This window comes from Vigna angularis, chromosome 4 (assembly GCF_016808095.1).
Source record: "Vigna angularis cultivar LongXiaoDou No.4 chromosome 4, ASM1680809v1, whole genome shotgun sequence".
Classification (NCBI taxonomy): domain Eukaryota; kingdom Viridiplantae; phylum Streptophyta; class Magnoliopsida; order Fabales; family Fabaceae; genus Vigna; species Vigna angularis.
Genome location: NC_068973.1, coordinates 10,702,058 through 10,729,079, shown reverse-complemented (window position 1 = coordinate 10,729,079; position 27,022 = coordinate 10,702,058). Strand labels below are relative to the sequence as shown.

Below are 27,022 nucleotides of genomic sequence, written 5' to 3'. Positions count from 1 at the left end.
CAGCTACTTCATTAGACTCAGGTGAATATGGTGGGGTTAATTCATGTATTATACCTTCTTTAACACAAAATTCATTAAACAATACATATTCACCATCTCTATTTGATATAATCCAAACATCCAAAATATATGTCAAAATATCTGCTAATGAAAGTAATTTTTTAATAAAATAAGAACGTTGCAAACCAAATAAAAGACGTTGGCAATATCCTTTCTTGCAAAAAATGTTGGAAGCACGAGACTTACGGAAGGCTACTATGCACATCATGGTTTGGTAAAAAACCATTCCACAAAATATGCATCTGATTCTTTTGCACCCAAAATCTTCGGAAGTAACAACTTTTGCAATACAAGATTTACAACAAAACATTGATGGTCCAGAAGATGAATTTGTAATGTGTTTGAGGAAATTAATAGAGATGACATTGTTGTAGAAATTGTATTGTTGTTCTTCTTTCTCTATTTTTTTAATCTTTATATTAGATTAAATTTTATGTTGTGTTTCATTTTGTATAAAAAAAAAGTAAAGAAGTTGTTATGATGGTTGGCGGATGGAAGAAGAAAGAGAATTTATATTATGTGTAGGTTTTTTTTTGGTATTTCATCTCAATTTTTTAAATATTGTTATAAAACAAAATTTCATGTTAGAAAAAAATATTGTGCCACATATGCATCACTTGTCAAATAAGTATGTCTAATAATGTAGTTGTTAACGATTTTAACAACATCAAGAGAAAAGGAATGATTAAAGTGTTGAAACAAAAAGCTAGGGACCAACTTGAAACTTTCAAACCAAAGTGGGGACCAAGTGAGTAATTAAGTTTTTTTTTATGGTTTTGGAAGATTGTCAAGGTAAGTCTATTTTTTTTTTTGGTTTGGGAAGGTGGTAGAGGTTTCATAGGATGTTGTAGAGGTAATACATTTCTTGAAGGCTTCAAGAAGTATATTTCCTTTTGTCATTGCACCTTTGGTTCCTCCTTCTCCTACTCTGGTTCCTCCTTTGTCATTGTTGCCACTGATCCTATTGTCATCGTTATTATCACCATCATAATAAGAAAAATATCTATTTAAGAAAATCCAACAAAAATTGGGACCATAAAAGTAATTAAACCTTAAAATTATATTGATGAATTTACTAATAGATTTAAAAATAAAAATCACTATCAACAAATTTTATCATGGCATAATTAAATCTAAAACGGAATTGTGGTACCCATTTTAGCTATGAAAAATATAATAAAAACTTTGAATTGTCGAGAGATTCATTAAAGATAGATATTTTCGTCTTTAATTAAAATCTTAAAATCCTTTAGTAAGTTTTGAGTGAATTTTATTTTAGTGACAAAAATATTTTCGTCTATAAAATCTATTGGTTAATTTACTAATTTTTTTTCATTAATTTCTGTATAGTAATAAAAATTTGAATTTAATAGATGTACTATTTATTTTCTTTTTAGACGTGAGAGATTGGATTTTGTTTTTTCAATTTATAAGCTAAACATGTCTTTAACTTGATATTGTTGGCTAGATTGACTTGATTTTTTTAAATTTATTTTTCATACTGTGTATTAGTAAAATGGTTATTATATAGGTATTTGTCATTTTGTTAGTCGACATAAAAGCTCAATTAAATAGATATTATTATTTTGTTATATATAGTTTGTCTTATTCGTGCAGTATTAGAAAGTGAGTTTATGCCTAACTCATCCCCACAAAACCGGCTTGTAAGGTGAGGTTTGCACCTCACTTATATATTATATTTTGGCCTTATCTCTAGTCGATGTGGGACTTCCAACACACCCCCTTCACGCCGAGGTATAGACATCTCGTGCGTGATAGTAGAAATTGGGTGGTCCGATAACGGCCCGATTGCGGGTGGAATAGAAGAATAGAATGCCCACTTAGAACTCGCTAGGATAGGCTCTAACCATGGCTCTGATAACATTTCTGAATTTTCCTGTGAAATACAGGACAAGTCAACCCTGCAGATGATTGGCAAAGCTGAAGAAAGAGATGGCTTGTATGTCATGATAGTTCCTGCACCCACACCCCTTGGTTCACCAGCTACTATTACTTCTGAGAATTCTATTGCTTGTTCTACAATAAGACATAACTCTATAGATATTTGGCACTATAGACTAGGGCATCCTTCTTTTTCTTGTTATACCAAATTACGCAACATGTATGCCACTTTACCCAATACAAAATACACGCATTGTGATGCTTGTCATTATTCTAAGCAAAGAAAATTACCTTTTCAATTAAGTACTACTGTTTCAAAAGCTCCTTTTGATTTAATTCATGTTGATATTTGGGGGCCCTATAGTACTTCTTCTGTTGATGGTTTCAAATATTTCTTAACTATAGTGGATGATATGTCTAGATACACATGGATTAAATTAATGACAAGTAAATCAGATACAAGATCACAACTTATTGGCTTTGTTTCTTATATAAAAACACAATTTGGCATTGACGTAAAAGCTGTTAGATCAGATAATGGTAATGAGTTTGCAATGACAAATTTTTATAGACAAAAAGGGATACAACATCAATTATCATGTGTTGAAACACCTCAACAAAATGGAGTCGTTGAGAGAAAACATCAACACATTCTCAATGTTGCTAGATCTTTAATGTTTCAATCCCATTTGCCCATAATTTTCTGGTCTTTTGCTGTTCGTTATGCTGTGCAACTCATTAATATTTTACCTTCCAAAGTTTTGACATATTTTTCTCCATCTCAGCTGTTACACAATGTTAAACCTGACATTACTTACTTACGAGTTTTTGGCTCACTTTGCTATGCTTCAACTCTTCAAACTCATAGAACAAAATTTCAACCTCGTGCAAGAAAATGTGTTTTACTGGGTTTTAAAACAGGAGTGAAAGTCTACCTTTTGTTAGATTTCAATTCTAGGGAAATTTTTCTATCAAGGAATGTAGTATTTTATGAAAATATATTTCCTTTTCTTACTAGTGACAAGCACTCACCTATTAATACACAAAATTCCTTGGATTTTGTCACCAAAATTATTTCACCTCCATCACCTCTTTTCTCAGAAGTTACTGATCAACCCTCTTTACCACTTACATCTCCTCCTTCTATTGTTTCCGACCCTGTTATTTTCTCTTCTCAGCCTGTTTCTGTTGAACCTGTCACTGCTACTCCACAAAGGAAATCAATTAGGCCAAAACATACACCATCTTACCTGCAGGACTATCATTGCAACATGTCATCTACTTCTTCCGCCACTCAGTCATCCACAGGTACCTTATATCCTATCTCTTCATATCTATCATATGATGCATTATCATCTCTTCATAAATCATATGTCCTTAATCTTTCCCAAGTTAGTGAACCTAAAACCTATAACCAAGCCATCAAACATGATTGTTGGAGAAATGCCATGGATCAAGAAATTGCAGCTTTAGAAAATACCAAAACTTGGGTTTTGACTGATCTACCTAATGGAAAGCAACCTATCGGATGTAAATGGGTATACAAAATAAAGAGGCATGCTGATGGGAGTATTGAACGATACAAGGCAAGGCTTGTAGCCAAAGGCTACACACAACAACAAGGTTTAGATTACTTTGAGACTTTTTCACCTGTTGTCAAACTCACAACAGTAAGATTGGTTCTAGCTTTAGCAGCTTCCAAACATTGGTATTTACATCAACTAGATGTAATTAATGCCTTTTTACATGGGGATCTAGATGAAGAAGTATACATGTCTCTTCCTCTTGGTTATAAATCTGAAAAACCAGGACAAGTTTGCAAGTTGTTGAAGTCTTTATATGGACTCAAACAAGCCTCTAGACAATGGAATTACAAGTTGACAACTACTTTACTTTCTTTGGGCTACACACAATCAAAATCAGATTATTCACTTTTTGTCAAAAGTGATTCTGCTCATATTACCATCTTACTTGTTTATGTAGATGATATAGTTTTGGCAGGTGATGACATCCAGGAAATCCAAACTGTGAAGGCTCTATTGAATGCAAAGTTCAAGATTAAAGACTTAGGCCAACTCAAGTATTTTCTGGGCTTAGAAATTGCAAGATCTCAACAGGGCATTAATTTGTCACAAAGGAAGTATGCTCTAGAGTTACTAGAAGATGCAGGATTGTTGGGGTGTCAACCTGTTTCTACTCCTATACAGCCAGGCACAAAATTTTCCAAGACAGAAGGGAAACCCTATTCAGATGTGCAGGCCTATAGAAGACTTCTTGGCAGGTTACTATATCTAACCAACACAAGACCAGATTTATGTTTCGCTGTTAGTACTCTCAGTCAATTTCTTTCCAATCCTTTGGAAGATCACTATGCAGCAGCAATAAGAATCCTGAGATATATCAAGAACAATCCAGGACAAGGATTATTCTTTCCCTCCAACACAGAACATGCTCTCAAGGCTTTTAGTGATTCTGATTGGGCTGCTTGCCCTGACACTAGAAGGTCTGTGACTGGTTTTAATGTGTTCTATGGTGCATCATTAATTAGCTGGAAATCCAAGAAGCAAGGTACTATATCTAGATCATCAACCGAAGCAGAATATAGAGCTTTAGCTTCCACAACATGTGAAATTCAATGGCTTCTGTATTTGCTCCATGATTTGAAACAACCTCTACCACAACCAGTTTCTCTGTTTTGTGACAATCAATCTGCTATACAAATTGCACAAAATCCAGTCATGCATGAAAGAACAAAGCATATTGAAATTGATTGTCATCTCATAAGAGATAAAGTTCAAGCTGGTGTAATTAAGCTCCTGTCCATTCCTACTTCAGCACAACTTGCAGACATTCATACTAAAGCTTTGCATCCAGCACAATTTCAATCTTTGTTGTCCAAGCTGAGCATTAAGGATATATATGCTGCAGCTTGAGGGGGATATTGGATTTAATTTATTTTCCGTTCATATCTGTGCATTTATCTTCATATATTTATATTTTATTTTTATATTTATATTCCGTTTATATATTGTTTCAAACAATTATATACATGAAAAATTGTACTCTCTTCTGATGGAATAAGAAATACAATTCCTATCCTTTCTTTTCTCATAACATGCAGTAAAATGAAAATGTCCAAAATACTGGATTATGTTGCCAATTTTTTCATCTAACTTTAGTTTCATATTTTTTGTATGGATTATCCCGAGTATGTTAAAGCAAAACCTTTCAAAGCTAAGGGTTAAATTCTTCAAGTTTGGACTATACACTTATAAAACAACTGATGACTTAAGCTTGATTAATTTATTCAGGTGAACATATTGAAAAGTTTTAGCTTCATAAATAAAATAATTAATGTTAAGAATTTTTATTAATGGTTATATTTGGAGCTAAATGTATTTCTTTTTCATGGTAGTTTTAGTAGGGAATCCAAGATCTAAGTTGCCTAAACTGATTATCTAATTATTTCCTGCTAAATTAACTCAACACATTTAACCGAAGATTTTAAAGGCTGTGCTTCTAAGTAGCAAAATCCAAGATTTCGGTACAATTTTCAGTGTACATATTTTATAGATTATAGTTATAGCTATACTTTCGATTACTAGTTAAAAATATTATAAGTTTTTTATTTAATGATAATTTCTTGGTACGTGTAAATTCAATTGACTATACATTTAATACATATATATTCTCATTATATATCTTAAATTCAATAAATATATCATAGTAATATTATGTAATTTATTTAGTTTTCACGAATGATTTGTGTGATTTACTATATATTTTGTAATGATTATGTTGTTAAGTAGAGTTTATCCCCATTAAATGAGGGATTACATTATCAAACATTGCGACGTTGAGTTTGAAACAATGGAACAGTTTGAGTGCACGGTTTCAATGGTTTACATGATTGGGAATTTCCTTCACATAATATTATCTTCTTTTTTCAAATTATTCAAAAGTAAACGTCCTTTTTGTTTATAAAATAGTAGAATTGAGACTAAAATAAAATTGACAACATTTGAAATTTGTGTGGAAAAACCTATATGATTAAAAAGAAGAAACAGGATATATTACCAATGAAGAAATACATTTGAGTTTTATTTTTTAAAACAAGTAGCATTTTTAATTATTTTATCGAATCAGAAACAGTATACATCAAAGAATATATATCTTCTATCATTAACATAAGTAAAAGAATATAATTTATACAACAAGTTATGTGGGTCGGACTTCAGCAACCCAGGTTCAAATTGAGAGCAATTTGCTTAACACATTAAACAACTCACACGACTTCACAATCATAGTGAGAGTATAGTAATCTGCCGTTTAACGAAGTCAAAACTGAAACAGATATCAAATTATTGTCGGCCGAACAATGGCCACCTCAATAAAATATTTGCCTTTATTTATTTCCACACAACACAAACATCTTTTTAGTGAGAGGGAGAGATCGTATACAGTTCATATTAATCAACAAAAAAATTGTAAAGGAAAAAATTAGGGTCAAGAAAACAAAAGGGCCAAATTGGCCTTTACAAAACAGAAGGAACAGGATTATGGGTCCTATAATTTAGATAGAAGGAACTAAAATCTGCCAAACCTTAATGTCGCAGTCCAAACCGCCACTGTAGACTAGAAAAGATGTCTGAGAGTGCGACGGATTACAGTGGTCAAGCACGGCAGTTAAGCACTTGATCGAACCACCGTGTCCTTCCAAAACAGCTAAACAAGAGTATTGTGCATGAAAACCTCGCCAAATTCTTATCGTTTTATCAGCAGACCCACTGCACACCAAATCGCCCACCACAGCCAAACACAAAATGGATTTTGTGTGGCCCCTCAACGCACCCACCAACCCCATTCTCTCTCCCTTTTTCTCCCAAACCAACACCGATCTATCGCATGCACCCGAATACAAATGCTTCTCGTCACTGCTCAGAGCCAGCGCATTCACCCCAGACTTGTGCTTCTCCAAACTCTCCACCAGCCTGTGTTTTCCTTCCCCTTCCTCCTTCCTCCACACCTTGATTCTCTTGTCTGCTGATCCCGTGTACACGCGTCCATCGTAAGATACTGCCACGGCGTTTATGGCGTCGTCGTGTGCGCTCGTCACGGACTCCAGGCACGCGAAGTCCTTCGTTCTCCAGATTTTTATGCTCCTGTCCCACGAAACGGAGTACAGCAAGGTCCCGTCTTTCGACAGGGCCAGCGCGGACACGGTGTCCACGTGATGAACCCACGTGCACTTCTTGTGCCTTCGGATTTGGACATGGTTCTTCGGAATCAGAACCTTCGAGGCGCGGTCTCCCAGGGTCGGGAGTGTGGCCACGTGCGTGTATTTTTTATGGTCGTCAACGTCGTGTTCGTGTTTACCGTTGTTGTTGGTGTTGCTGATTTTCCAGACGCGGATTTTGTGGTCTTGGTGGGCGCTGAAGAGTTTGTTGGATTGAATAATCAAGGACTTAACGGCGCCGTTCCCGGCGAGAATGGTGTTCTGAGGGTGGGAGTTGAGAGGGGTGCGGTTCCAGGACCTGATTTCCCTGTCGGAGGAGCCTGTGTAAAGGAATTTACCGGAGAGGGTTAGGGAGGAGATGTGGGAGGTATGACCCTTGAGGGTGGTGAGGCACTGGTGGAAGGTGGTGGCGGTGGTGGTGGAAGGGTTGAGGGATGGAACTGAGATAAGGCTGCGTTGTGAAGAGAGGGGTGTTGAGCCTGGTTGATGGTGGGAGGAGTGAGAAGAGGAAGCGAAGCTATATGATGGAGGGTATTCCATGATTCACATGCTAAGGTAAGGTGAGTGAGTGAGTGTGTGAAAATGGTGTGGCAGATAGCGAAATCAGATATTATTATATATAGCCATCATAAATGTACACCATAGGGGAGGAGAGAAAATAAGAACAGAAAAGGTGAAGAGTGAAAGTGATACATTTAATACAACAAATGTAATAGGTTTTAATAAATTTTGATAAAGTTAATGTTTTATTAATATTTTTATATGACAATGCATGTGATGAAATTAAAATGGAAGAAAAGAAAATATATAGATGAAGGACAAAAGCGGTGGATGTTAACAATTTTTAAAATTATGTCAGTTCAAAATTAATTCTAAACTCACCTTATGATTCAACACAACACCAATAATTATAAAAATGAAACCAAATATATATATATATATATATATATATATATATATATACACACGTGGAGGGCAGAGAATAATAAGTTGCTAGTTATAGTTATACTGTTCCTGTGGGGTCTGCAGGGGACATGTGAGGAGCAAGATTAGACCTGAATTGATTAAGGTGTGATTTGAACTCATTACGCATCCTAATTAAATAGGTAATCATGTTAATCAAATTAAGCTCGGATCTATTTCCCAAGTGTCTTTCCCATTCGGCCTTTCTAAAGTTGAGTTGATGGAAAATCGTACCAAGTTGAGCTCAACTTTTATGCTCGTCTACTTGGATCATCTCACAAATTTAGGTCAGGCCACTTGGAAGAAAACGCACTTTTTTAAGTATATTAAAGAATTAATTAATCTAAGGATTTTTCTTCGTAAAATTAGATTTAAGAAGCAAAGGATACATATATGACAAAAGTATTATGGATTTTTTGGTACCCAACTAAAAGCATAATAATTAAGCGATTGAATTCAGAGGTCACGGTTTTTAATTAATTCTACCAAAAACCTAGTAAACATTTTTTTAAGGATATGTATCTAGCTGCCAACAGCATCAGATGGGTGTTACCCACTAACTGACTGTCATGTCAGTGTTTTAGGAGCAGCTGATGCTGAGAGCAATCTCGTAAGCAATTACTAGAGGATCAATCTCTGTGAATAAAAGAAACACACATAAAATTTGTATATAAAAAAATAAATAAATAATTGAAGGTTTAGGTCACTGATAGAGACTTGTCATCAATTGTTTTGGGTGCAAGTTTTCTAAGGGCCGTGAAAGAATACAAATATCTCACGTTTAAAAGCAGTGTAAAGTTAATCATATATAACTATATATGTGCAACTTGTTATTACTTTTTACATGATGAGTTGATTTCATGGAGACCCTTATGCCATAATTTTACTACTACAGCAGTCTTGGCTTTTCACAGTTGGAAGAGGACATTAGCTAGCATTTTGTGGAGGGCTTGACTTAGTGATGTAGATTATTAGGGAATGAAGTGTGCTTGTCGCAAAAAGTGCAAAAATACAACATAGGCATTAGGGTCTAGTGGCTGCTGCACCAGTGGTGGTGGAAAGTTCTAGTCCCTCCCTTTTATTTTGATGCCTTAGGCTACATTCTTTAACTCTTGGTGAAGGGTCAAAGGGTCCATTTCGGTAAGAGAGCCATATCTGAGACATAACACCTTTACTGATACATAAGATTAATATTTGTTATGAATAGTTGAGAAAATTTGTTCAGATAACCTAGGAGTTTAAGAAACTGGCTGTTGCATTGGTATAAGCACCATGAGTTGGATTAGCCAATTAAGCATTGAAGGTTTGCAAAGACCAAAATGAAAAGTAAAAGAAGCATCCACTCTGTCTGTTTGATCTAAATCATTCATGTTTTGTGAATGTGCTACACTAACGTACTATCAGGTGTCCTAGTACTTCTAAGTGAAAGGACTATGTGGAGCCCCCATCGAGCTGTTCCAACTTTGGTTTTTGTTGAGTTTTCTGGACTCATATCTACCTCATGAAGACAAGTTTCTTTGTTACCATTCGATATTCGATTTGGACCATCCAAATAATTTTAATTTCCATCTCTTCTCCATGCCCCTATATCCTATATATTGGAATAGTTCTCCTCTACCAAAAGAAGTATGAAGGGACTTATTGTCACAGGTAGTCACTCTTTAGTTCTATTGTAGTCAGATTGTGTTTGTTTGTCTTTAGTTTGGTGGACAATGGTATATAGTTAGTTTTTATGATTTTATCTTTTATTTTTGTTTTAAGAGAATTAGTATTCAGTTAATCCAATCTATATAAAATTTTCGAGATTTTACACACTCCTTTCTCTATTTTTTTTAAAAGGAGTTCTTACTTTGAGAAACTTAGACATTCTGAATTATGTTGTATTCAGAGTCTAAGTCCATGAAATGGCATGGTTAGGGTTAATAGTCTCATACGAATATTATTTGATTTAGAATTTAAAATTTTTGTAATGATTTTTTCTTTAAAAACAGGTAGGAGAATTTAAGAAAAAAACATATTTAAAATGTTTTTAATTTCAATTTAAACAAGGTATTATTATTGGATACTCACCTAAACTTAGATAGTTTTTAAATGAGTTGAAGTGTTAACTTTCAATTCATCTCAACCAAGTCCATGTAATATCAAGTATATTATAGAAAAAATATATTTTGACAGATTTTTTTACAAAATTTTGACAAATTTTTTTATTAATTTATTATTTATTTATTATTATATTGACGTATTCTAACCTCAATTAAAAAAATAACTCGTATACTGTATTAAAATATTGTAAAAAATATATATTAAGGTAGCATTGCCTTATATTATAACATTGACATGACAATTTCGACCAACCGTTAGATGTTATCATTGACTTGTTGAGATCATTTATACAGTTCAATTTGTTGCATCATGCCATTTAAACCTAGGTATTTCTAAGTCCTGAGAAACTCTAAGAGTGATTTAGCATAATTTATTAGAGTATTGAGTAGATGAATTACTTATGTAGGGTCAAGCTAGAGATTTGTTGTGGCAGCGTGCTTGAGACAAACGACAATGCGGAGGGGAGATGGACCATAAAAAAAATGAATATGATGATGATTTAGTTGAACCTAACTCTAAATGAAGTTATTTTTACCAAACATTAGATCATTCACTATGTAGTGCTAGCTAGTCATGCCAATATACTCTAAAGTCAACATTGGATCTAACCAAGGTTGGCCCCATTTGTTTTAGAAGATAAGGCTTGTAGACGTTTTAATGAATGGTAGAGGGAAAGATTTCAACCTAAAAGTAAATATTCAAGGTTTTATTGCCAAAAAAAACATTAAAATAATTTATCAATGAATGTTTAAAATAAGGGTAGAAGAACTAAAATGTATTTTATAAAAAAAATTAAGTTTTCTTTTCAGTACATTTTGAAATTCGTTAGTTTGTATTAAAAAAAAAAAGTAGTGTGTGATTGAGGGATTAGTCTTTGAGGGATATTAGTTTCTATGCTTGTTAGAGATTAGTCTTTAAAGGATATTAGTTATTATTTTACAAATTTGGTTGTTCTTTCCTCTTATCCATAAAATATATTGTTTGCTTTCTACAAAAGTCTAAATTTCGTTAACCAATAAATTTTAAATTTACATATCTTTGTAATCTCGAGATATTTCTCTAATGTAAAGTACATTTGTTTTGAGATTTATGTTTCTAACAATATGGACGAGGGATGTAGCATTTTCTTGTTTTATTCATTTTTAAAGAATTAAATATATTTTTAATCTTGATATAAAATTAAAAATTTTTTGTCTCAAATTTTAATATATTTTAATCCTAAAATTTTAAAAATAAATTAATATAGTTTTCCTAACTTAACATTGTTTTTATTATGTGTGAAAGTATTTTAAGATGACGTCTAAGTTTTACACAATTTTAATAAGTTCGAGTTCGAATATTAAATTAGAATATTATTTAATAAGTCTAAAATATTTAACAATAATATTGTATTCATTTATTTGTAAAGTTTGGAGATAAAATATATTAAAATTAGAGTCCGACACTCACATCCAAAATTTAAAAAATAAAAACTATTTAACCCTTTCTTAAATAAATGTAAGCATAGTTATTAAAAAGAAGTAATTTCCATATATATATATATATATATATATATATATATATATATATATATATATATATATATATATATATATATATATATATATATATATATATAACATTCCAATTTAATAATATAAACTATTAAAATAACCTTACGTTAATAATGATAGAACAAAATTATAAATCTTTCGAAGAATAAAATTTTTTACCGGAAGAATAAGAATATAACCTACTATGCAAGCTTCACTCCTAACCTCCCGCTGAGTCAACTGAAAGATTGTATCCCTAAGCTCAGACCATTAAGGTGATCATCGCAATAGAGAAACCACAAACGATATATATATATATATATATATATATATATATATATATATATATATATATATATATATATATATATATATATATATATATATATATATATATAAACTCATTTAAAACATGTTATATACAACCAACATATCAATACACAATCATCAAACCCTTTATGCAGAACACTTATTATGAATGAATTGTCCGGACTTAGAATGATTGCCGAGCTATGACGGGTTGTGCACTCGTGGTGGCTTCTACTGCTTTGCAAAGCCATTGCCAATGGGTTTCACCCTACCACACTCACGAGGTTAGTCTGTATCACGCCTTGGAGCATACTAGAAGCTCCCAAGACTAAGACCTCCTGCTACTCCTCACGACATGGATCAATCATCTCTACTTGAGAATGAAAGACCATTAAAGTTTCAGGATAACCCCCAAGTCTGAGCTTCTACATTCATTCTAAACATACTTGAATCTCAACAAGAGAATTCACTTTGAATCACCATATAGGACACCACCATGTAACCTCTCTGTGAGGTTTATGAAATTACGTCCATTAACCATACTTTGAAATTACATACTTTGAAATCACCAACTTTCACTTTGGAACACAACTTACAACAATAATCAGTTATATAACATAATACAACTCAAACATACTTCATAAGGCACTCAATAGTTCATTTAAAACAACTTAAGACTAAAAGAAAAGAGTGAACTAAACCTAGACCATTCGCACAGCGCACACATTCGCAGAGTGAAACTAGAGGCTTCTCGCACAGCGACCCAACTCGCTGTGCGAATCCTCAGACATAGACCCACTCCTCAAAACCATTCGCACAGCGGTTAAACTCGTTATTCGAAAAAACTTCGAATTGTATCAAACCCCAAACCCCTCGCATAGCGCCCCAAATCTTTATGCGAGAACCCCAGGCAGTGGCTCAGACTCCCTAAACACTCGCAGAGCGCACCTATTCGTTGTTCGAATAAAATTAACAATAGTCCCAGACTCCACCCAGTCGCATAGCGCCCCTAATCGTCATGTGGATCATCAAACAGAGAGCAACCCTCTCAACCCATTCGCACAGCGTGCCCATTCGTTGTGTGAATGCCTTGGCAAAGAGCATCTCGCCAAGGTGACTCGCTATGCGAATCCATTCGCACAACGAGTCTGCATAATCTACATAACAAAATTCTGCAAAATTATGCAACTCAACCAGCAATTACCAATTCTAACCATTTTTTCCAACTTCTAACACCCCTAGATTGTTTTATATACCTAATTATACTTGACTAAACGATTCTAAACCTTCCTAACATCAATCTAAAGTGTTTATGGATCAATTCCTACTATAGAACATCAAATTTATCAACTAAAGGACCCAAATCACACAATCTACCACTTTGAACATGTTTTTGACCTTTTTGATGACTCAAACAAGTCACATCTGACTTACCAAAGCTATCCCAATAGACCAAAACAACATATAACATCAAATTCTCATTTTCACTACTCCACTTCCTCATAATTTGAGTTCTAACACAAATAGAACTCTATTTCATCCCCATTACCTACCTACAACTCATATTTCTACCACTTCCAAAGTATAAAACCTGCCTCTAGACATCTCATAACTAACATTTAATGCAGTAAATCAGTTCATCCACCCTTGCTCACCAATTTTCCACACTAAACCCCAATTTTTACAAATTCATCTTCAACTTATATTACATTTTTTCTTCAACAATCCAATTATCCCAATACACTTCACTAACATCAAATTACAGCATCACAAACATACATGAAACAGATTCTACCTTCATTTCCTCTACTCATTATCATACCATTCATTAAATTCATAAAATCCCAAATTGATCAAGAACACCAATTGCACTCACATTTCAAACAGTTTAATATTCTCTTACCATACATTTTCACAACATGCATAAAATTTAAAAGTAATCAACTAGCTTCCCTTACCTTTGGTCAACAGCACAGCTCAACGCAACTCTGACATATGCTTGCACCGCAAGGCAACTCTAGAAAACCCTACAAATCACCAATTGGTGATAGGAAATCAACCTTAGAACCTAATTTGAGCTAAGAATTGAAGAGAAAAACTACTAGATACATGCAAACAAAATTTGTCGCATGATCATAGTTCAAGAACGTACGGAGGAAAAAGAGGAAACGACTTACTGGCTCAAAACAAGAAATTGATTGGTAGAGATTGTTGCCCTTGATGCAAGGATCGTCTAGGCACTTTCTGATCGTCGAACAAATGATCCAAGAGCGAGAAAGGTTAAAGAGATGGTAGAGAACTCTAGAAAAGTAATTTTTAGAGAGATGATACGTTTTAAAATAATGAAACTCGTTTATAACAAAACTATTTATAATAAAACCGTTTAATATTAAAATAATTGAGTCTCATTATTTTTAGACTACCACCACTTCTAAAATATCATTTTCTGGAGTTTCACATTGTGTATTAAACTATTAACCATTTTAATTCTCACTTTTAACTTTTTTTTTTATAATTTGAATTCAAAAAATAAATATTCAGAGAAATATTAAATCTTAAACAAATATAAAAGGTGGACCTACGGAGTAATATATTTATGAAAATAAACGTTACCAATTTATATTTAAGCTTTCACTTCTTATATCACCTTTTTCTAAAAACTAATTCTTGCCGCATTCTTTCTCTCAAAAATATCCAGCTTTTGAGTTTTGGTATTGAATCTTGTTATCTTTAGATTTATAGTTCCAAAATTTGGAGAACGGAAAAAATCACTGGCGTATGTTATTACTAAGAGCATATGCACTTTTGATAGCCAAAGGAAATTAAGAGATTCAAGTATAGAGAATCTCATGGATTATGTTGGATATTTGTAAATTAATGTTCACGTTTGCTATATATTCAATACATGTTATAAAGTAGGGTTCCTAAAATATCATAAAATACTTCTCATCACTGGTTCAATTATTATAAATTTTTCTGACATTATACTATATAAAACATTTCTTTGGCAACAAAACCAACCTTATCTTCCGCAATACAGTGAAACCAAAAGAAAACCTTTACCTATAAATGTAAAAGCTCATAATGGTACTTTGGGACCTGTTTCCACTCAAAATATTATATGCATATATAAACCAAATAGAGATGTAGTAGGTTTCATAGGTTTCATATTAAAAAAAGTTAGTCCTATCCATTAGACATATATATATATCTGTCTATGTAGGTTACAATTTATGCCACTTGGAAATAACTTCTTCTCTTGTATATGGAAGATAGGATGAGCATAGACCTGTAATAATTTTGAGGTTGATCTTAATGTTATTCTTGGAATTTAACTAGAAATATCAGTTGATGTACCTGAGTTTACTGTAATCTTTATGGTTTTTGTCTTGTTGAACAAACGAAGAAACATTCAATTTTTTTGTCATGTGATCTTGTGAATTGCATGTAGCAGTTCATGACCGTTTTTGTGTCATTAGGGAAAGCATAAAACGATGATGTTGATGACGAGAAAGATGGTTCGTGTTTTGTGGTATAACAGTTGTACATGTTGGCTGTGGCTTCACTTTGTAGTTTTATCACTGTCATTTTAACTGTAGACAATCACATGCTGTTTTCTAACTTCTTAGTGGATGATTGATTGAGAGCATACGCAATTTCTGCATCTAGGAAAAATTTTCGATCACAAAAAAGAAAGGAAAAACGACCTCTGCAAATGAACTCCATATATTCAACATGGGATTTCTCATACACACAGTAGACAACACCCATACCATATTTGTATTATTTTTTATTAAATATTATTATTATTTATGTTTTAAATTGAATATGAGAAGAAAGAAAGACAGTCGTGTGACAGTTCTCTACTTTGTTCCATGGTTTTTCACAAAATAATAATAGAGTACTATATTTTTACATTTATTTAATATATTATAAAAATATAATAATCATAAAAAAATGAATTTTTATAATTTTTTTTAAATTAAAAAATAATAATATGAAAGTTAAAAGAAAGGACAATAGGTTGACATGTCTACACACATAATTTTTATAATAGAAAAAATGAGAAATAATGTATTACAGTGTAGTCAAAATATATTTTCTCTATAAAATTGTGTATTAATTTTTTTTTTGTCTTCGTCTTGCTGTCGCCTCTTTTGTTCGCCTGTTCGTTTTCTCAAGCTTTGAGTCATTTGGTCTCATAATAGACAATTGGGATGTCTAGGTTACATTTCTTCCTTATTTGTGCTTTATTTGTTTATTTATGATTCAAGCTTGTGCCTCATATATTTTTGGTTTTTTTTTATTACTTTTACTCTCTCTTTTTTGTGATTTTGTGCTGTAGATGAGGTGTTTGCTTTTAATAATAAAAAAAAACAGACTAGGCACTTATTGGGTCACGCAAATAAATAAATAAATTGTGCGGTTTCCAGTTTAAAATTTCATATATAGAGCACCTGTGATTTGGTTAAGACCTTCATTTCATCTATTAGGAAGACAGATATTCTTTTATTTGATAATTTGTATGAAAAATGTTCTGATTGGAAAGATGGTATCGAATAATTTTTTTTTTTTATCTTTTATTATCCGATCCCTTCTTTGTATCATGAGATTATTATTTATGTTTCAGTCAGAAGCTAACTGCCCTAAATAAAAAAAAAAGTAAATATAAAAGATAATTTGATTTAAATTTAATAATATTTTAAGTAAGAAAACTCAAGTAATTACCAATCATATATCTCCAAATACAAAAATAATATTTCATTTACTCACTCTCTTATTTAATATTAAAATATAAATTTCTTTATCTTTAATCAATATCCCGTTCATGCATCCTAACAACATTTATTAAAAATCTTCCTAATAGAAAATTTTTTTATACCGATAAAAAGAAAGCTTTTTATATTGATTTTTAAATCTGTATAAAATAATGAAATATAGGAAGTATTTTATTTTTTATACTAGTTTTAGAATTGGTATAAAAAATTTACTTTCTATACGAGTTCTATAAATAATATGAAAGGTTTGTTAAAGCGAAAAGATGAATTTGTATATGTTCCAAAGTTTTTATACCGATATGTTAGTTAATTGGTATAAAATGTTTGACATACTATACTAGTTAACACTTTAATCGGTATAATAAACTTAACTATTTATATCAGTTAAAGCCTTATCTAGTAAAAAAGTCTCGTTTTCTATACCAGTTGGAGCGTTAACTAGCATAGAATGTCAATTTTTATATCAATTCGAGCAATAACCAATATAAAAAGTCTCATTTTTTTTCTTAATATCAGGTTTGTATGTGTTACCTACCCATACAAAGCTGCATAGAATTCATACCACAACAATCCCATAATGGTTCACATAACATATAAAAGGAAGAAAAATAATGACTACTTCCTACAATTTACATATCAAATAATACTTCTTAACCTTATCACATAATGAATACATCTAATATTTACATAAAAATTCAGAAAATACCTAATATAATCTTTTATAATCACTTAAAAGGAACAAATCCCTCTACTCTTGAACTTCTTTTAGCATCTCTTGTTTCATTAGCGACACATCACCGAAAATCTATACAATAAAGAGTTTGAGTTAACTTACAGTGATAAAACTAAATATGTTAGTTATAAAATGTTCACATTACCGAATTTCATGATTCAACAACGTTTGCAGATATGATTTTCTACATGTGCCGCATCACATAATATTCACAATCAAAGCTCTCTGGTTGTTACGAGCACTACAATTAAATTCATAGAATATCATAAAGTTTATAATTATATTTCAATAGTCTGATAGATTAATTATTTATAGTTGGTGTAATGACTTGCAACTTCTTTCTACAGGTGATACTTGTTCCCTTAAACCTCGAATAAGCCTTAACCACTTTGTAAAAGTGAAATGTACATTGAAATTTGTGGCTAATATGAAACTAGTACTGTCAAAATGGTTTAGAACCCGCAGGCCAACCCGTTCGTCCTTCAAGGCCTCACGCATTATGCCTCCAAGGGCCTCACACGTCCAGCCTCCTCGGCTTCCGAGGACCTCGAACGTTCGGCATCTAACGCCCGGCCTCGTCAACATAACAAAGCAGTCCCGACCGTTTCGCCGATTGGCCTCATTCGCATGGCCATTCAGTCTTCACCATAGGATCGCTCAGTCTAGTACGTTCGGTCATTAGGCCCAAGTTTTTGTGATTGGCCCTCCGAATTCAGTCGCCCGGCCATACCTTGGTCTTAGGTAATTCCATAATCTAGCCTTGCAGGCACCTAGCCAAATTTGACATCGAATTTTCAGGCTTCGCAGATATTCAGCCAATAACTCGGCCTCTAGAGGCATCTGCCGTTCGGCCGTACTAATCGTGTACGTCCTTAAACTCGGCCACCAGGTACATGGGGAAAATTGACATCAACGTCAAATTGTTTTGTCGTACGGTCTCTAGTACAATCGGCAACCCGACAAAACTGTCTCAACAGCTCGGCCTCGTACTAAGAGGAGTCTCCGCTGGGATGTACCAAAGCCCAAGCTGATGAACGGAGAGTTCTTTCCGAAGAATCACTGTCAGCTTGGCCCGGGCGGTGAACAGGGAGTTCTTTCTGAAGAATCACTGTCGTTCGGCATGTACCAAAGCCCAAGCTGATGAACGGAAAGTTCTTTCCGAAGAACCACTGTCAGCTTGGCCCGGACGGTGAACGGGGAGTTCTTTCCGAAGAACCACTGTCGTCCGGTGTGACCAAAGCCCAAGTTGATGAACGGGGTTTCACTCCTGTCAGCTTGGCCAACGATGAACGGGGAGTTCTTTCCGAAGAACCACTGTCGTCCGGCGTGTACCAAAGCCCAAGCTGATGAACGAAGAGTTCTTTCCGAAGAACCACTGTCAGATTGGCCCGGGCGGTGAACAGGGAGTTCTTTCCAAAGAACCACTGCCGTCCGGTGTGACCAAAGCCCAAGTTGATGAACGGGGTTTCACTCGTCAGCTTGGCCGGCAGTGAACGGCGAGTTCTTTGCTAAACCACGGCTGACCGACGCCAGACAGCCTCACCGTGGCCTCTAGAGGCCTCAACCGTTCAGCCTTCGCAGCCTCAGCGTGGCCTCCAAGTCATCGGACCGTTCAGCCTCCAGAGGCCTCAGCCGTTCGGCCTCAGCATGTCCTCCAAAGGCCTTGTTATCTCGGCCTCTCAGGGCCTCGAATCGTTCGGCCTCTAGAGGCCTCAACCATTCGGCCTCAGCATGTCCTCCAAAGGCCTTGTCATCTCGGCCTCAGGGCCCCAAACCGTTCGGCCTCCAGAGGCCTCAACCGTTCGGCCTCCAGAGGCCTCAACCGTTCGGCCTCCAGAGGGTCCTCCAAAGGTCTCGTCATCTCGGCCTCTCAGGGCCTCAAAGCGTTCAGCCTCCGCGACCTCAGCGTGGCCTCCAAGTCATCGGACCGTTCGACCTCTAGAGGCCTCAACCGTTCGGGCTCAACCTGGACTCCAATGGCATCTCCGTTGAACCTCGGCAATTTGGCCACGACACTCGGCCTCCAAAGGCCTCAACACTCATCCTCCAAACAGAGGCGACTTAGGGACGAAAGCCAACCAGAGAACCCGTATTTCCAGAAAGGTCGTGGACAAAACCCCTTCACATAATAAAATCATGCTCGGGCTTGGGGGGCTTATGTACCGTACGGTCCTCCTGACCGAGCGGTTGCCCTAAGGTCATCCACCCAAACCACCATCAGGACGAGCGTCGAAGCAAAAGTTGTCCTCGGACCGACCTTACATAGAACATGCGATCCTCCAAAGGTCGCCCATCTGGGTCGGCCATCAAGACCGATTGTTCAAGCTGACCGATCAGCAGAACCAAGTGGCCGCCCATCCTGGTTGACGTCCCTGGCCGACCACCCCTTCTGATCGGCCGTCCCGACCGACCCAGGTCGACTACACGGTTAAACACTAATGACTCATTAAAGCCCTTAATGAAGATTAATGTATGATTGGACCGCTATCAGGCCCACGAAAGGTAAAAGCCCATTACAATCAGTATAAATAAAGGCTCCAGGTATGATTTCTGGACAGATTCCTTACAATGCAATATATACATGCATCACGAACCGCTCTGTCATATTACTGACTTGAGCGTCGGAGTGCCTTTGACAGGTACCCGACCGCCCGACTTGGGGAAGGAGAAGCTAACGAATACTACCACAAGGATTTGAAGAAAAAGCCCGTTCGGCCCTTCCCAGCGCGTCCAGTTTTCGTCAGCTTCTAGTGCCCCCAAGCGCTAGAGTCGCTCGATCTGCTTCATCTCGTGAAAAAGCGTCCGTCCGTCACCAAGCGTCAGTCCGATCCGTAGTAGCTTCATCGTTCGTCCGCCAGTTGTAAGACCCATGGAAAATATATATATATATATATATATATATATATATATATATATATATATATATATATATATATATATATATATATATATTTATAATAGTAAATTTTAGCATTTTATTAGTAATAATAATTTTAATGGATAGAAAAATGTAAATTTTGGATATAAAATTATAGTAATTCTAGAGGGAGAGCTTCAAATTTTTGATAACTTATTTAGCATTTTTTTAAGAAAAGTGAATAGTGAATAGTAAATAGTAAATAGTGAATAGTGAATAGTGAATGGTTAAAAAAAAAAGAAAAAAAAAAAATATATATATATATATATATATATTAAAATAAATTGTGGAAGAGAACACTCCACGTAGAATTAATCATTCAGAGATAAGAATGGTGAATAAAAAATAATTTTTGAATAGTAAAAATGAATAGTAAAAGTGAATAGTAAAAATGGATAGTAAAATTTTTGGCTATAAATAGCCAAGGGGGGGAGGCTGAAGATCTGGTTGTTGGACACCGATCAAGCCAAGGAGTTCGTTCTAAGTAAAGATGGCATTCTTCGATTTAAGAACAGAGTGTGTATACCTGCAAAGAGTGAATTGAAACATTTAATTTTGGATGAAGGCCATAAAAGTCGTCTTAGCATACATCCAGGTATGACTAAGATGTATAAGGACCTGAAAGAGTCATTTTGGTGGAATGGAATGAAGAGGGATGTGGCCGAGTTTGTAGCAGCCTGCTTGGTGTGTCAAAAGGCAAAAGTGGAGCATCAAAAACCGGGAGGGATGTTACGACAGTTAGACATTCCTCAATGGAAGTGGGACAGTATCTCGATGGACTTTGTAACACATTTACCAAAATCATCAAAAGGTCACGATTCTATCTGGGTTATCGTTGATAGACTAACCAAGAGCGCTCACTTTTTGCCCATTAATCAACGTATGTCACTAGAAAAGCTGACGGAGTTATACATCGGGGAAGTAGTGAGGTTGCATGGCATACCTACAAGCATTGTGTCAGACAGAGATCCAAGGTTTACTTCAAGGTTTTGGCAGACGCTACAGAAGGCTCTGGGAACACAGTTGAGGATGAGTTCGGCTTATCACCCTCAGACTGATGGTCAAACAGAAAGAACCATTCAGTCTTTGGAGGATTTGCTAAGAACTTGTGTATTAGACCATCTTGGAAGTTGGAATGAGATACTACCATTAGTAGAATTTACTTACAACAACAGTTATCATTCCAGTATTGGTATGCCACCATATGAAGCTTTATATGGAAGAAGATGTAGGACCCCGTTGTGTTGGTTTCAAGATGGGGAAGCACTGACAGTGGGACCCGAGCTATTACAGCGAACCACAGAAAAAATAAAATTAATCCAAGATCGGATGAAAGCAACTCAAAGTAGACAAAAGTCATATGCCGACAAAAGAAGAAGACCGTTAGAATTTGAAGAGGAGATCACGTATTCTTACGAGTAACACCAACTACAGGAGTCGGGAGAGCTATCAAGATGAGGAAACTGACACCAAAATTTCTCGGACCGTATCAAATTCTCAAAAAGATTGGGCCAGTGGCTTATGAGATAGCATTACCACCTCGATTGGCAAAATTGCATAACGTTTTTCATGTATCCCAACTGAGGAAGTATATTCCAGATCCAAAGCATGTGTTAGAAGTTGATGAAATCCAGGTCAAGGAAAATTTAACAATGGACGTTGGACCAGTGCGTATACTAGATGTTCAAATGAAAAAGCTAAGAGGAAAGGATATTCGCACGGTAAAGGTACTTTGGGATGAAGACACACAGGAAATGACTTGGGAATTGGAAGAATTTATGATAAAGGAATATCCATATCTCTTTTGTAAGTAGCCTTTTGTTAAAAAGTCTTTTGTTAAATAGATAATTTTCGAGGGCGAAAATAATTGTTGTTGGGGAGAATGTAAGACCCATGGAAAAAAAAAAATATATATATATATATTTATAATAGTAAATTTTAGCATTTTATTAGTAATAATAATTTTAATGGATAGAAAAATGTAAATTTTGGATATAAAATTATAGTAATTATAGAGGGAGAGATTCAAATTTTTGATAACTTATTTAGGATTTTTTTAAGAAAAGTGAATAGTGAATAGTAAATAGTAAATAATGAATAGTGAATAGTGAATAGTGAATGGTTAAAAAAAAAAAGAAAAAAAAATATATATATATATATATATATATATATATTAAAATAAATTGTGGAAGAGAACACTCCACGTAGAATTAATCATTCAGAGATAAGAATGGTGAATAAAAAAATAATTTTTGAATAGTAAAAATGAATAGTAAAAGTGAATAGTAAAAATGAATAGTAAAATTTTTGGCTATAAATAGCCAAGGGGGGAGGCTGAAGATTTACACCAAAATTCTAGAGAAATTGTGAGAGAAGAGAGTTGGAGGAAATTCTAGTTGAAGAGGGAAAATTCTGGAAGTTTCCAGAGAACGGTTTGAGAAGAGGAAACTAAGTCTGGAATAGAGGTAAGGGGAGCTAACTTTGAGTATTTCCTTTTGTATTATCTTGAGTCTGAAATATGCTATATTCTGCTTTTGTCTGATCTTAAATCTTGAATATGGAGTATTTTGTTTCTGTATGATCTTGAAATTTAAATAAGAGTATGCTTCTATGATGATATCCAAGTGTGATAATTGTAAAATGTGATATTGATTATGTTATGCCATTTGTATGTTATTAGTTGTTTATTTTTTTTTTATTTTGGAAGGATTAGAAATTGTCTAACCGGCTCTGCCAGATTCAATTTCTTGTTTCCCCAAACATTTTATTGCTTTCCTTATTTATTTTTATTGTATTTTGGAAGGATTAGAAGTTGTCTAACCGGCTCTGCCAGATTCAACTTCTTGTTTTCCCCAAACTATTTATTGCTTTACTTATTTGTTTTATTGCATTTTTGGAAGGATTAGAAGTTGTCTAACCGGCTCTGCCAGATTCAACTTCTTGTTTCCCTAGACATGTTATTGTTCGTGTTATTTAATTATATTGTATTTTTGGATGGATTAGAAGTTGTCTAACCGGCTCTGCCAGATTCAACTTCTTGTTTCCCCAGAAATTTTATTGTTTTATCTATTTTTTTTATTGCATCTTTCTAGAAGGATGAGAAGTTGTTTAACCGGCTCTGCCAGATTCAACTTCTTGATTCCCCTAAATTTTTATATTAATATTATTTTGATGGTAATGGGAGCTAATTATTTTTGTATGAATTTATTTTATAAAATATTTGCATATGAATGTTGAACTGGTGTGCTCTTGTGAAACTATTTTATGACTTTTATTATATTGGGTATGATAACTGAAACTGTGAAATTGTACATGTTGTGATGTGATGAATTTAATCTGTTCTGAATGAGTTTGTTGGCTGAAATTGATCTTGTTGGAAGGTCTGAAGTAAGGGTTCTGAAATAGCTTATATATGGGTATTAAATAGATGTACAAATATTGTTTGAGGTTGCTATGAGAGGAAGTGAACACATTAAAATTTGGCATTTCAAATTTAGAGCATAAGAGAACATGGTAGATAATTTAAATAAATCAATTGTTAATTATTGAGGACCTTTCTTTGTTGGTAGGATAGAGGAACCTTAAAAACCTGAGTTGGCACATCCCTGATCATAGAGCAGCCCTGGCCTGGTCCAGTCAGTTGTGACTAGTCATATGTGCTGGCGTCGAAGGTGAGTTTGATGCGTTCAGACATCTGGGTCCTCTCTGGTGACCAATTGGAGTAAAGAAAAATCTATACTAGGATGAAAATAAAATAAAACAAGTTGATTGTAGATGCATAATATTATCATGGTAAAAATTTCATATATATTTTATTACATTGAGCCCAGACTTTAATATGTAGTTCCTAAGATATGTTGATATATTTTGGTTGATCCATGATCTTTGTTTGGTGAAAATACGTTGAGTTATACTCGTTATGAGCAAAATGAGTTTATAATATGAAGCATGATATCTGGCAATATGTTTAATTTATTGATACCAAAACGGGTTATTATGAATTCATGATTAAAGAATGAACATGATTGAGTTAGGTGGATAAGAGGGTATGAATTGTTGGTTTTATGAAATGTTGGGGTGGATATGAGAAATCATTACTTATGAAATGATGTTACTACCGGGAGTAGTATGTTCGAGTTATACCATGAGAGTTTGGTATGAGCAAAGTAACACCTGAGGTTTATGAAAGCAGGCAGAAAGTGGTCTGACCATAAGGCTTTGACATAAACATATGATTCGTAAGTTTTATAAAAGCAGGCAGAGAGGGGTCTGACCATAAGGCTTCAAAAAGTAAGACATAGTATATAAGTGAGGCTTAAGGAAGCAGGCAGAGAGCGGTCTGACCATAAGGCTTCATGAGTAAGCATGATACACTTGTAAGATTTATGGAAATGAGAAAGATGATTTTGATAATAATGAATTAATGACATCGGAATAATGATATTTTATCAATTGCAGAAATACATGATTATAATATTTTTATTACAAGTTTAATGATTTTATGATATGGTTGGCTTACCCTTATTTGTTTGTACTATGATCATATAACTCATGTTATATGTGATTAGATAATGTTGCAGATGCGGTTGAAAAAGCTTAGAGATGAGAGAGATGCGGGGAAAAACTTTCAGGGATTTTTGTAAAAGGAATAAATTTGTATTGGGAAGATTATGTTGTGTAAAATTTATAAGTTGAAATTTCAATGGTGAAGACTATATTGTTTAAAGTTTGTAAGTTTGGTATTGTACTTTGGAGTAATTGAAATAAAGTTTGATTGTTTATATGAGATATCAAATTAATTTAGTCTCTACTATCAGTAATACCCTTTAAAATATTTGGGTGTTACACCAGTCTTTACCGTTCGTGAGTGTTTTAACAGGGTCACACTAGATCCGACCGAAACACCTATTAAATCAAATTTTCAAAAATTAGTATTAATTGACAGAAAAAATAAAAATCTACTTAAAATTTTTTAAAAATTAGTGTTAATTGAAAAAGAAAACCTACTTAAAATTTTTCAAATGAAATTGAGATAAATGATTAATTAAATCTATTTATTGTTATTATACTCTTTAGTAGAATTTATTTTTCATAATAATAATAATAAAATCTTAAATCTAATCAGGCCAGACACGGGTACATAACTATATGGGTGTTTCATCATGCACTTCCAACACTTCATCTTACACCTTCAATTTTTTCAAAAATTTCTTTTTAATCTTAATAAATATTTGTTTACTTTTTTTCTTTCTATTTTAAGTAATCCTATACTTCTTTACCTCTGCACCCTTTTAACTAAATTTTTAAAATTTTGTCTTTTATTTATAATCTACTAACTATTTAATTTAATTTTAAAATCTAATATTATTTAATATTTTTTCATATTTTAATAATCATTAAAATATGATTTGTATTACTATAATAATTATATTACAAAAATTAAATTAAAATAATTACAATAAAAGTAATAAAAATAAAAATAATTATATAAAATCTGATTTAATATATATAAATAGATTAAATTAATAAAATAGAATTTTGAAATTTTTAGATTCTTAATTATTATTATTATTATTTTAATTTTTAATATTACTACTATAATAATATAAATTATATTTTATTAGTTATTTATATATAAAATATATTAAATAATATTAAATTTTTAAATTAAATAAAATAATTAATAAAATAAAAATAAAAAATTGAATTTGTAGCGTCGGAATTGGAAGTCTGATAACTATCTCATCGGATACCGATATCCGATGACCTTTTTTGAAATTTTATTTTCTATTTAAAATTTATTAATAATTTAATTTTTCATATAATAATTATATTACAAAATTTAAAATTTAAATAATTAAAATAAAAGTAATAAAAATTAAAATAATTATATAAAATCTGATTTAATATATATATATATATATATATATATTGAATTAACAAAATTGAATTTTGAAATTTTTAGATTCTTAATTATTATTATTATTTTAAATTTTTTAATATTACTACTATAATAATATAAATTATATTTTAATAATTATTTAATATAAAATATATTAATTAATATTAAATTTGTAAATTAAATTTAATAATTAATAAAATATAAATAAAAAACAAATTTTTAGTGTTGGAATTGGAAGTCTGATAACATAGTTATCGGATACCAATATTCGATGACTTTTTTTTAAATTTTATTTCTATTTAAAATTTAATAATAATTTAATTTTTCATATAATAATTATATTAAAAAATTAAAATTAAAATAATTAAAATAAAAGGAATAGAAATAAAGACAATTATATAAAATCTGATTTAATATATAAATATATTAAATTATATTAAAATATTAAATTAATAAAATAAGATTTCAAAATTTTAGATTTGTTAATTATTATTATTTTAATTTTAATTTTTTAAATATTACTACTATAATAATATAAACTATATTTTAATAGTTATTTAAATATAAAATATATTAAATTTTTAAAT

The 27,022-nt window shown here is 33.0% G+C and overlaps 1 protein-coding gene across 1 annotated transcript; it reads right to left on the bottom strand.

Moving 5' to 3' along the window:
* Positions 1-6,349: 6,349 nt before the first annotated feature.
* LOC108331010 (protein JINGUBANG) lies at positions 6,350-7,824 on the bottom strand. Its single transcript, XM_017565617.2, has one exon. It carries the CDS (start codon positions 7,736-7,738, stop codon positions 6,536-6,538), a length of 1,203 nt encoding a protein of 400 aa, XP_017421106.1. The 5' UTR covers positions 7,739-7,824; the 3' UTR covers positions 6,350-6,535.
* Between the last annotated feature and the right edge of the window lie 19,198 nt (positions 7,825-27,022).